At 43.3% G+C, this 13,558-nt stretch overlaps 1 protein-coding gene across 6 annotated transcripts in view; it reads left to right on the forward strand.

Moving 5' to 3' along the window:
* Positions 1-8,197: 8,197 nt before the first annotated feature.
* Positions 8,198-13,558, forward strand: part of INTS2 (integrator complex subunit 2) — a 67,865-nt gene continuing 62,504 nt past the window's right edge. Inside the window, exons 1-3 of one of the 6 annotated variants that reach the window (XM_029611565.1) lie at positions 8,198-8,755; positions 9,476-9,779; positions 10,586-10,724. In XM_029611565.1, coding sequence (XP_029467425.1) covers positions 9,487-9,779; positions 10,586-10,724 — 432 coding nt within the window. In that variant the 5' untranslated portion in view covers positions 8,198-8,755; positions 9,476-9,486. Of the gene's footprint in view, positions 9,780-10,585; positions 10,725-13,558 lie in introns of all 6 variants that reach the window. The other 5 variants (XM_029611564.1, XM_029611567.1, XM_029611566.1 and 2 more) reach the window with 5 other exon arrangements.

Consider the following 13,558-nt stretch of genomic DNA (forward strand, 5'->3'; position numbering starts at 1 on the left):
ACTGAATCAGCTAATTCGATCACGATTTTATATAGAGAGGGAATTTGTTTTTTTGTGAGAATGGGACTTTCAATCTCCTGTGAGTATGTATGAGAGAGGATAAAGTTTGTGCACTCCCTAATCCTTGACAATCTCAGGGTGTCTGGAAATCAAGATTTCCCAGGTATGGACAGCAGGGGCTTTTTTTTTTTATCCTACCATGTGACAGGGACTGACCAATGGCACCGGTAGCCCCTGTGACATAGTAAGGGCGAAGACTATCGGCGCCATTTTGAATACTGGCAGCCGACGGCCCGAGTGCAGGAGATTGCTCCCGGACCCCCGCTGGACCACCAGGGACGTTTGGCAAGTCTTGGGGAGTGGGGGTCAGGAGGGTGGGGGTTGTAGTTAAATTTAAAGGGTTGGGATGGGGAATGGGGACAAAAAAAACATTTTATGCCCTCCCCTAATTTGCTCCATAAGACGCACAGATGCCTGGGAACAGAGCAGGTCTAGCACACCATTTTTTTTTTTTTTTTTTTTTAAATTTTCCCACTCTGAATCCTAGGTGCATCTTATGGAGCAAAAAATACGGAATATGTTTTGAAATTTTATGGTGCTTGGGAAATTTTTTAAAAATGTATATGATTTTAATGGAAGTTATTCTATTTGTTAGTTTTAAAATATTTTTAGTATGGTTTTACTATTGCTTGATTTTGTTTTGTGAGGAATGGTGGTTCTGATTTTCCATTGTTACACACAAGAGTCTGGCTTCTTGGGGATTCCATTTCAGTTTTTGTCTGCATATTGCTGGTTCTAATTTGTGATCCTTTATTCTCTATTTGGTGAGGGTCTGTCTGTTCTTGCATGTGACCAAGGAGAGAGATACCTACACAGACTGTATAGTGTCTGTGTAGGTATCTATAGCAATTGGGTTTGTTTTGTTTCCTCAGTAGATGGTGTATTGGTATTCTGGGACCAGTGTAATATTTACCTTTGCTTTTTCAGATAGGGTTCTTGTTGTTTGAGTCCTTGGTGTTACTACTTTTGCATTATAGGTTTGCTGTATAGATTTTGAGTATCTTTTTTTGTGGGGTTTTGTGTTCACAACATGTCTGGCAGTGGAAGGTGTTTGTGCTGCTATTACTGTGAGATGACACCAGAATTTGAAAATATTGTTCAAATCCAAGCTCCATTGTTGGGGAAATTTCTGTGAATGCTTAGAAGTTGAGGTTCAGGATTTATATTGACATTCTTTCCCTTCCTGTATACATTTGACTTCACTCTCATAGCTTCAATCCATTAATTCTACATGGCTATCAAATAATTTTAATAGTTTTACTAGAAGTGTGAAACTAGCCAGCTTTTTTAAATTATGCAGAAGCCCCTTGGACTTTTTTGTATAGCCAATTTTAAAGCAGGGGGCCATGCTATAGAGGTGGGTGTGCTGGGAGGAAATGTTACTTTGGTCCGTCCCCCCCCCCCCCCCAAAAAATTCTTATTTCTAGAGATGCCACTGATTTTCTGTGACCTTAAACATTAGTACAAGAAGGTTGGGGGGGGGGGGGGGGCTGGAGAGGCACACATTTATTGGCCCCTGGGCATTGGAGACCCTCGGTACGCCACTGTAGCGGTGCATACCCCACTGGTCCTGAATCCATCTGTCTAGATGTTAGGAAATTTGAAAACTGTTCTCACGTTGTGGTAAAAGAAAAAAACTAAATAGACATAATCTGCACTGTCAAACTATTGGATAAAAAAAATGTAAAAATTTACAAAAACCTTTGCTTTATTTTGTTCCATTATTTATAAAACAGAGTAAATTATTCATGAAATCAAATATATGATGCTAAAAGGAAGAATCTTCAAACAAGACTGACCGGTCTAGTGCCTCGGTCATACCAGAGAGCTAGAGTATACCTAGGGTAAGGATCTACCCCTGCTCACATCGAAGGAGATAAGCAGGAAAGTCCCCTCCCTGTGAGAACAGTGCTCATGGTTCACTAAAAAAAAAAAAAAAGAAATGTAGATTAGATTCCAAATGATGCATTCAACAGAATTGCATAATGGGCATCTCAATTAGAACAACAATGGGCAAAAATGCATGTTTTTAATGACACTGTGGTCCTCCCCAACATAAAGCAAGGGCAATGGGCAAATAATACACCCAACCTCCATGGATATACTAGTGGGAAAACTGTAATGTATAACATTTGTGTGCTACACGAACGCCAGCACTTAGTGCAGCATGTTTCACTGCTTCATGGTACTCAAAAGAAACAAAAAAAATCCTGAAAATTATATCCTCGAAGGAATGCAAAACAGAGAAAATTCTGAAAACTAAGGGGAGGGAAATGCAAGGGTGGCCAATGATGGAGCATATCTTATGACTAACATGAGAAAATGGCAAGATTGGATAATTAACAACTATGCAGTTTGAGATAAAAGATTAATAAACAGCATTTTTGAATGGAGATTTGATCAACCTAGCAGGATAACCCTGATGCTGAAAATTACAGTACAGCTGATGGGTTTGTAACAAAGTCTTGAGGGGATGAGTATAAATGATGGAACCTGAACAACTGACTATGATGTGGAGTGAGCAAGGGTGGGAAATGTCATATTAAAAGGGTTGTTTTGTCAGTGGGCTTATGAAATGAGGTGGAAAAATGACCAGCTTGTCTAGTGAATGAAATGGCCACATTGGAAACCGGTGTAGAATACATGTAATGAGAAAACTGAACATTTAGTCCTATGAATTCAGGAAATCTAGAAGACTAAAAAATTGGACATTGTGCTGGTCCAAATTTTACAAATCATCATCTATATAGTGAAGCTATGTTACAATGAAAGACCAAAAATCAGGTATAAAAGTAGTGAGACTCAAAATCAGAAACACATAAGTGCTGTTGGGGGCCAGTGCCCTTACTTTGCTTACAGATCTGTTTGAAATATTTTTTTTTTTAATTGCACACTCCTGAGGAATATTTGCAAAAAGAGAACCTATATCCATGTTGTAAATATTTGGGATAGGTATGTTCCAGTGATGCTGCTAGTCTCCTTTCACAGCTTGAAAAGCTCAAATTCCTCTAGTAAGAATTTGATGATATGGTTTTCTCCAGTGCTGCTGTTTTGTCTTCTCTTGGTGCACCTGTTTATGCACTCGCATACTTATAAGTTTTTTTTGTTTGTAGATTGTGTCTCCTGTGAAACATGGCCCGTGTCCAGGCGACTGTTCTTTCATCGTTGTTGAATGTTGGAATCTTATTTACTTTGGTTATTCGTTTTTCATCTGCTTTGATATTGATTGGATGCCTTTATTTCTGCTGCACCACTTTATATTCTATATTAGATTAGTTTGGAATCTTTTTATTTCTGCAGGTAAAAGAATATACATTCCACAATACAAACTTGTTACCTATCTGTCCTTAGAGGCACATGCAGGGCAGGGTTAGAGTGGGGGAGGCAATAATCTAATCTCCATGTTTTCCTTGGGCAGTTTTCAAGGGGAAAATGCATGTGTGCTTTCTCTTTTGAAAGGGGGTGCAAAACGATGGCTACAGTGGTTTGAAAATTGCCACCTCCCTGTTTTAGGTTAGTTCTAGCAGTAGTGGGGCTATGGGAAACTTGACTTCTGCTCCCATTCCTTTATTTTATTTATTTATTTATAGGCTTTTCTTTACCGACATTCGTAAGGCACATCATGCCGGCTTACATTAAACTGAAAGGAGGAAAATACAATAAAACAAAGTATAATATGGTAGAGAGAATGTGAAGAGGAACTATACACATCATATAAAACACTATATAACAGGTAGTGATGAAAGCAAACACGCAAAGAAGAAGAAAAACTATGTACATCCTCTAAATCACTATCTTTATCCATGGTGTTCGTATGTCAAGGCTGTTTGCAAAGTGCATAGTTTGGGAAGAAAGGCTGCGGAGAGGAAGGGAGGTTATAGAGGAACTAGTGGTGGGGAGGGGCGGACGAGAGGGAAGGAGGCCATTGATGAGGTACAATTCAGGGAGAAAGTCTACGTTTGGTTTGCCTGCTTGAAGAGCCATGTTTTGACTCCTTTTTTAAATTTGTGCACAGACGGCTCAAGACGGAGAGAGGTGGGGAGGGAATTCCAGAGGGAGCCAGCGATGGAGAAGGCCCTTTCTCTGGTAAGGGACAGATGCACAGACTTGAGGGAAGGTGAATGTAGGGTACCTACAAGGGCACTTCTTGTGGGGTGGTCAGTGGCGTGGAAGTGAGGCATTTCATCTAGCCAAGTATGATTGAATTTGTGTAGTGAGCAGTGAAGAATAGTAAGAGTTTTGTATTGTGAGCGGAAGGAGATGGGCAGCCAGTGTAGGTCCTTTAGGATAGGGGTAATGTGTTCCGTCTTATGAGTATTCGTTATGACTCTGGCCATGGAGTTTTGTAGAATCTGGAGTGGCTTGATGGTGGAGGCGGGAAGGCCGAGAAGGAGGGAGTTACAGTAGTCCAGTTTTGTAAGCATGGTGGTCTGAACTACAGTACGGAAATCTTGAGTGTGGAGTAGGGGTTTGAGTTTCTTGAGGACATTTAACTTGTAGAAACCTCCCTTTAGGAGAGATCTGATGTAGGGTTTAAAGTTTAGGTGATGATCTATGAGGATACCCAAGTCTCTTACTGCATACAACTGGTGATGTGCTGTGGTTGTGTTCTGGGGTGGGTGGTGTGGTCGTGATGGCTGGAGATGAGTAGTTCAGTTTTTGAGGCGTTTATAGAGCTAGGTGGAGGTTGGATAGCATGGAGTTTATAGAGGTAAGGCAAGATTCCCAGAAATGGATGGCTTCGTCTTCATCCATTCCATCTATTCTGTCAAAAAGGAGGCGCTACACTAGCGTGTCCCTAGCGCCTCCTTTTTGACAGAAGTGGCGGCTGTCAGTGGGTTTGACAGCTGACGCTCAATTTTTATGGCGTAGGTTCTCGAGACCGCTGTCAGCCACGGGTTCAGAAAACAGACGCTGGCATAATTGAGCGTCCATCTTCCGACCCATGGGCACATTTAAAATTTTTTTGGGGGCCTCCGCCTTAATATCGCTATGATATTAAGTTGGAGGGTGTACAGAAAAGCAGGTTTTATTGCTTTTCTGTGCACTTCCCCGGTGCAGGCTGAAATTAGCACCTGCCTTTGGGCAGGTGTTAATTTTTGAAAGTAAAATGTGTGGCTCTGCTGCACATTTTGCTTTCTGTATTGTGCGGGAATGTCTAATAGGACCATCAACATGCATTTGCATGCTGCGGGCACTATTAGTTTGGGGGGGGGGGGGGGGGTCTGGCTGCGTGTTTGATGTGCTATTACCCCTTACTGTATAAGGGTTAAAGATAACGCCAAACCCAGGCTCACTGTGCACTCCACCGTAGCGCACTTTACTGTATCGGCCCGAATGTATACACTGCTTCCAATCTCATGTATATTCATCTTGGCTATCCTGAGAATCTGGCCTGTTTATGGCTTTTGAGGAGTGGTGTTGGCTACTGCTGCATTAGTGCTTTATTTATAGTACCACTCTTATATTGGTGTTTTGGAAGTTATTTTTCTTTGTACAGAGCCACCATCAACAGAAACTCAAATATGCAGCTATGCTTATTGTTAAATAATCTGTTTGTAGAATATTTTGCTTATGGGGGGGTTTAATAAATTAGGATAATGATGAATGATGTGGGATGTTGGGGTATATCTACATGGAGTGCTACACTGCCCAATCAAAATTACTTTAAAAATCATTATATTCTATAATGACAATTAGGAGTAGACTGGCATAGGTAAATATGACTTGGTTATTTACTCTTTCAAAGAACAAGGAGTGTGATCCACCCCCTGCAGTTACGAAGTAGCACATTTAAAATAACTGTGCCCACATTCTTTCACTTAATGTACCATTAAGGGCTCAAATTTGGTGCTAGTGCCTGGGTATGGATAAGGTCCTGTCTTGTAAGTCCATCTGCTGCTGTTAAGCAGTGGCTAGTGCATAAGTCAACTTGCTTAAGGGCATTAATAGCTTGGCTTGTGCCCCTGTCTTGAGGGCTGCAATAACTAGTGGAAACTATTCTAAAGATCAAACGCGTAGAGCATATAGAAAGAGAAGGTTTAATGGAACACAGTCATCTTGGATCTACCCAAGGCAAGTCTTGCGTCATCTATCTTGTTTATTAACCCCTTCAAAAAAAAACAAAAAAAAAACCAACAACAACCAAACAAAGATGTAAAGGGGAACCTGTAGTGCTAGTGTATTTGGATTTTTAGAAGGTGTTTGACAAAGTCCCTCAGCAGCAGCTTCTAACAAAACTAAAAAGTTATGTGGGTGTGAGAGAGAGATGTCCTTTGGTAAATTACAAACTGGTTACACCAGACTTAAATGATCAGTTTTCTCAGTGGAAAAAGGTAAACAGTGTGGTGCCTTAGCCATCTATACTTGGACTGGTGCTTTTCAATATATTTATAAATGATCTAGAAAGGAATAGGAGTGAGGTTATCAAATTTACAGATCTAAAGTTATTTAGAGTAGTTAAATAACAAGTGGATTGTGATAAAATGCAGGAGTACCTCATATGATGGGAAGATTGGGTATCTATATGGCAGATCCAATTTAATGTGGATAAGTGCACGATGATGCATATAGGGAAAAACAACCCATGCAGTTGTTACATGCTGTTAAGTTCCATTTTAGGAGTTACCATCCAGCAAAAAGATCTAGGCATCATTGTGGATAATACATTGAAAGTGTTAGTGCAGTTTGCTGCAGCAGTCAAGTCAAAAAAGCAAATACACTTAGGCATTATGGGGAAAGGAATGGTGAATAAAACAGAAAATGTCAGAGTCTATATCACGCCAGTGTGAGATTGCACCTTACATACTGTGTCCAATTCTGGTCACTGCAACTCAAAAAAAAGATATAGTTGCATTGGAGAAGGTACAGAGTAAGGAGTCCACCTTGATAACGAGGCTGGAACAGCTCTCCTATAAGGTTAGACTATAAAAGGTTAGGGCTGCTCAGCTTGGAGAAGAGATTGGGGGGGGGGGGGGGGGGGTGGGGGGGTGATGGGATACGATAGAAGTCTAGAAGGTGTAGATGTGAGTCAGTTATTTACACGTTTTGGTAATAGGACTAGGCCCCCCATGAAGTTAGCAAGTAGCACATGTAAAACTAATTGGAGAAAATTGTTTTTCACGCAATGCATAATTAAGCTCTGGAATGTGTTGCCAGAGGCAGTAGTGAGTGTAGCTGGGTTTAAAAAAGATTTGGATAACTTCTTGGAGAAGTCTATTAACTGCTATTAATCAAGTTGACTTAGGGAATGGCCTCGGCTAGTACTGGCAATATTCGGATAGGATCTTTTTAGTGTCTGGTTACTTACCAGGTTTGGCTACTGTTGGAAACAGGATGCTGGGCTGCATGGATCCTTGGTCTGACCCAGTATGGCAATGTCTTAAGTTTCTATGGCGTCTATTTTAGGGATGGCTGCTTCTGTTGTGGCTTGACCACTGTTAGAAACAAGATCCTGGGCTTGATGGAACCTCTGTCTTCTCTGGTTATGTACTTTCTAAATGGTTTGCAAATGTAGATTATAGGAAAAAGGGACTATTAATGACCGAAGTTGCCCTCCACCACAGCTATAGGAAGGCGGCGGCGTCGTCGTCGTCTTAAAGGCTAGAGAAGACGGGTGATTGTCGCATAGGCAACCCCACCCTTTTGTGGCAGGCTCTGAGCAAACGAGCCGAAAAGGAAAACAGGGTGCTGGGGTGTGAGTGTACAGTCTCTGCGTTTACCATTCTAGAGCGCTACTCTGGCATTAGTTAGGGCACTGAGAAGGACGCATGGATGTGGTACTCCCATCTGCTCCTTTTGCCGCAAGAACTAAAGTTAGAGATCCAGGCCCCATGTCTGTTCTCGCTCCTTCTATTATTACCCTTACTGGAAAAAGGCTTAGCTAGCAAGTAGCCTTACTTAGACCTCTTCTCCATTGTACTCTCTCCCACCGTCTCCCCGCCAAAAAAAAGTGTTTTACTGCACCAGCGCCGGCTTTCCCCATACATTAGCACAGGGCGGAGCTCGCCCCGTCCCCTCTATGTCCTGACTGTCCTTTCGATGCCGACAGGCCTCGCACAGCAAATATCGTAGTACGCATGCGTACTCCCCCCCCCCCCCCCCCGTTTCCGCTTTTCCTGCACGGCTGCTTCCGGTTTGTCCGGCAAGGGTGTGCGACCTGCGTGTATTGTGTGCGTTCTGTAGCAATGAGCGCTTGGTCGCGCTTTACTTCCCGGTGGAAGTGCAAATCGGAGGAAATCTAGCACGAAACAGTTCTCCCGGTATTAGCAGTGTATGAGAGAGCGGTAATAGTGGCAGACATTGCGCTTTTTTTTTTTTTTTGGTTGTGAAAGGGGGGCCTCGCTTTAGACATGCTCCTTAGCTTGTGCCTTTTGACTGAGATCAAGTGTTTTGAGCTATGGGCTGAGGACGATCCTTTATTGGTCTTTTGGCTGAGACTGAATGCCAGGGATTTGACTCCTTTGGGAACATGGTGAAGTACTGACCACTACTAAAGCAGGAGAATGAAATCTGCTCAAGAAAGTTGCCCTGTACACTGATGTATAACTAAAAATATTTTTTCTTTGCCTTGTTACGTTTTCTATTTCTTTTTGCCTGCAAGGACTACCATGCCTCTAGAAAAACTAATTTATTTTCATTTGTTTATTTGATTTTATATTCCACTTTCAGGCATTTCAAAGTGGATTACTTTCAGGTACTGTAGGTAATTTGTTTCCTGTAGAAGTAAAGGTCAAACCCAATTTGAAAAAAAATGTAAAGTGATTTCTTTTTCTTGGACTAACATAATACATTGCTTGACCAGCTTTGGGGAGTTGCACTCTCTTCATCAGATCAAAATCAAATGAGGACAGTCATGTTCTTTGTATCTGCCTCACGGCGATTGTTCAGTTTATATGTAAACCGGTGCGATATGTATCCTATACAGGAACATCGGTAAATAAAAGTTAAAAATAAATATAAATAAATATTCAAGTGAATCATAGATTACGTTGCAGTAGTTGTGGGAAAGAGAAGAGGATGAGGTAGTATGAGAGTCGTCAGAAGGTGACACAGAAACAACAAAATTATATCCGGTAGTGAGTTAACCTGTGTGCTTTGTTAAGCCATTCTGTGTTTGTTTTGAAGTGTTTGATCGTTTTGCAAGAGCATCTGAATTTTCTTTTTCATAGCCTGATCACTGATGCAGTGGTGAGGTCTGAAAAATGCTCCCTTCACATAGGTGTTTCCAAGATACTATATGTTGTTGGAGCATATGCAGGCTTTCTGCACACGTTCCCCTAACAACATGCCTTAGACTTTTATTTGTGTGAGGACTAACTATATAGGAATACGGTAAAGTCAGCTGTGGGAAGGACTGTTATGGAGAGAGATGTCATAGACCTTTGATCTGCTTGTACTGTGCTTTATGTTTAAGCAGGGGTAAGCATGGCAGAGTGCTCCTTCCTGCAGTTTGTGAGCCCTTATGCCTTTGAAGCCATGCAGAAGGTGGATGTGGTGCGCCTGGCAGCTCTCAGTGACCTGGAGCTCAGGCTCCTTCTCCCCTGCCTGGTCCGAATGGCATTGTGTGCCCCAGCCGACCAGAGCCAGAGCTGGGCACAGGATAAGAAACTGATTCTCCGTCTTCTTTCTGGAGTAGAAGCTGTCAACTCCATTGTAGCTTTGCTGTCTGTGGATTTCCATGCATTGGAACAAGATGCTAACAAAGAGCAGCAGCTTCGGTAACTGTGAATAATTTTCTTTGTAGAAACACCTTATTAGAGTGGCAAACTGATGCATCCATTTAGTGTATGTGATACTTGCTGTAACAATTAAAAAGGAGATTGACTGTAGAAAATAATTAACAAACTTGGGACCCGATGTACTATCCATCGTTTTTATAGACACGCAATAGGAAAATCTCTTTAGTTCCTCAGGCTATTAGTTGGTTCATCAAGTGCAAGCATGGTTAGTAATTATTGATGGGAAAAGCATTACCTGGCGTTAAATAAAAATGGTACATTATTGTTGTAGTATGGGCTGTAAGATAAAACACGTTAAGAACTGACAGCAAAGTACGTTAAACAGTGAAATTGCAGGTTGCTAAGTCAACAAGCATTTCTTGATCGATGAAGTCCAGTAATGTTTGGTCAGGCAGCCAGCACGTAGAATTATCAAACTTTAGATTTCAACTGTAGCTTCTACAACTTTTTTATTTTTATTTCTAGAACCTCATTCTTTATTGTACTCTTGATCCAAGTTTATCCACCTGTTCGATGTAATTGCATTCTGTCATGCCTATTTAATGTTATAATGTAAACCGAATTGATATGTAACTTTGCTACATGAATTTCGGTATATAAAAATGTTAAATAATAATATTTTTATATTGCATTCAAGTGTGTTTACTTTATAGAACTCAGGGTGGTGGTAAGTGAAAGTTTATACAGTCTGGTTCAGTCAGATGATTGATGTTTGCTAAGTACATTGTGCTGTTACTCTATATGCCCTTTTAAAATCCTGCTTTGAATATTTAATTTCTTATTAGACACAAGCTTGGGGGAGGTAGTGGAGACAGCATCTTGGTGTCACAGCTTCAGCATGGCCTGACCTTGGAGTTTGAACACAGCGATTCCCCTCGCCGCTTACGTCTTGTTCTCAGTGAATTATTAGCAATTATAAATAAGGTATGTTCTCCTTTCTCTTTCACCTTTTTGGTCTCCTCTGAAAGATCTCTCTATTTACTCTTCAGCCTGTTCTTCCTCCCCCTCCCCCGCAAAGAGCAGTACTCGACAGCACTACCACTCTCATCCACCCCCACCCCCCCCCCCAATCGTGTCAACACATCAACTCGAAAACAGTAATAGACTACAACTGATTATAAAGTGTCTTTGGGCATTTTTCCTGTGGGCACAAAGTGGTAAAACCCTTAAGTGCATGTGGTCTTCAGTGATTTATGAAATCTTGAGTGGGATGGAATAGATAAATAGGAGATGGTTATTTAAATCATACTAGTATTAGGAGATGCTGCATGAAATTAGAAGATTGAAAACACATTTTTTTCACTCCGCACATAAATAAGATGTGAACAGCGTATCTATCATAGCTGGGTTTAAAAGAAACTTTGTCAAGTTCCTGATGGATGAGTTGATAATTATTAGTCAGATGGAAAATTACTACCTTTCTGTGAGAATGAGCAGTAAGGAATTGAATATGCTCTTTGTGATTTGCTGGCTGCTCCTAATGACTCAGAGTAGCCACTGTTGGAGACAGAATGCTGGTTTCATTCTATCTTTGCTATGACCCAGCATGGCGCATCTTATGTTTTTAACTGATATTGGGGCACTCTGTTTCCGGTCGATAGCAGGGCTGAATTAGCCATGCTGTCATGGGAACTGTCAGTCAGGCCCGGGAGGCGGAGCTTCCTAAGTAATGTCAGAGCTTTGCTCTGAGGCTGCGCGTGGTTTCCCGCGCTGGTAACGACTCTCCTCAGTCTGTTTTTCCGCGCCCGGGATCGCACGCGGAGCCTCAGACCTCCTCAGCAAAATCCAAAAAACAGAAGAAAAATCTGAAGAAATGAAAGACCAAGACAAGAAGGATGCTCCCCGACCTTCAGGTTTTAAAGCCTGCCTCTGCGGGAAGGTCATGTCCATCACAGATGGACCGTTGCTATCGATGTCTGGGACCAGACCACCCGCTAGAGTCGTGCCCTCATTGCGATCGGATGTCGCCGAGGGCACGCCGAAGGAGCGTCTCCGGGCCTAGTATGCCTGTGCTGCCTCCCTAGCATCGAGCGGCCTCCATGGAACCTCCGACTGCGAAGCATTGCATGAGAGGTAAAAATCTGGCCTCCGGGAGTCAAGATCCCTCCTGCAAAAAAAAGCCGACGCTGGCCGGAGTCGCATGCACCGGGACGGGTAGTGACACATACCGAGAACTGATCCATGCGTCGAAATCAATGACGCACGCCCAGTCGACGCAGTGCCGGGTGGACGCGACGCAGGCTACCAAACCTACGGCGCCGGAGGATCCGACGCCTCGACCAAGACCTTCTGAGTCTCCCCGGGCGCCAACTACGACACAGGTGCGTCGGCTGACACATGGAACGACACCATCACAATGTGAAGAGACGGCGCAGGTGCGGCGCGAAGCAACGGCGCCATTGCGCCAAAGCAAACTGAAAACCACAGCGCCATTGACGCACAACACGACGCCCTCGACCCCAATACCAGAAACCAGGAAGAAAACAACTAAATCTCGCTTGCATTCCCCAGAACATACTGGGACACGGAAGAAATCCCGTTTTGTGCTGCTGGCTACTATATCAAAGACGTCCAGGGATGTCCCCTTGACCCTAACACCCTCTTCACCAGCCTCCTCGCCCAGGTCAGACAGGGACGAAGGTCATATTCATCTATCATCGTCGTCAGTCTCCTCTGCCTCCTTGGCTCCTGTGTTTTCAGACTTATCCTTAGCTTCCAAACGTGACGTTCTGCAGGAACCCCTGGCGAAAAAACGCAAGGTGCGGGAAAAACTGCGCGCACGCGTGCCCGAGACTCAGCCACCAGATACAGATATCCTCTTGGCAGCCATTCCAGCGGGCAGACCACAGGTACCGGCTAGATCACCGATGCTGCCAGTGACAAAGGACGCTTTCATCAACCTTTCTCTGGCATTATCAGGATTCTTCGAAGTAATGGAATCCTCTTACCCGATGGGAAATTCCTCTCCCAGTACTGAAAAGGATTCTCCACAACCTTCAGAGCATTCGTCCCCGCAAAACACACGTCCTCCAACTCCGCAAGACGTAAGACCTCCATCTCCACGGGTACTCTCTCCAGCCCCAACACCAGTATCACAACCTCAATGGTCGTGTACCCCAGTGTTGCCGGACCTGCAGCCCACATCATCGGATAGCTCAATAGGGTATCCCTCAGAACCTGGGGACGAACCAGCTGAACCATACTCTCCTCCGGAAGACCTTGGACAAGATAGGTTCGGTCCTCAATCTTAACGTTCAAAAGGTGCTAGATACGAGATCGGCGACTTTAGGTCTATTTAAAGATTTTTTGATCTACCGGCAGAGCCTACCTCTCTACTTCCACATGGGGGTGCTAGACTCAGTGCTGGAACGCTCCTGGGATACCCCTTTTCAGCTCCCACCGGTTTCGAGGAAAACCGATCTCAAGTATAAAATGAAAAAATCGCCTTACTATTCAGCACCACAACTACCCCATGCATCCCTGGTAGTTGAATATGCAATGGCGAGAGCTAGAAAATCCAGGTTACACTCAGCTACCCCTCCGGGCAGAGATCTTCATTCACTGGATGAATTTGCGAAGCGCACTTTCCAGGCGACAATGCTGGCCGCCCGCATTAACCATCATCCAGTACCTCTACGAGTGTGTGCAATGGATGAAAGAAAGCTCAGACCTCGTCCATCCCATTGGTAACACGAATCATGTACAAGACCTGGAGGAGGGCATCCGCCATTTGTTGCGCACGGTCTATGAAGGGTTTG

This window comes from Rhinatrema bivittatum, chromosome 8 (genome assembly GCF_901001135.1).
Source record: "Rhinatrema bivittatum chromosome 8, aRhiBiv1.1, whole genome shotgun sequence".
NCBI classification, from domain to species: domain Eukaryota; kingdom Metazoa; phylum Chordata; class Amphibia; order Gymnophiona; family Rhinatrematidae; genus Rhinatrema; species Rhinatrema bivittatum.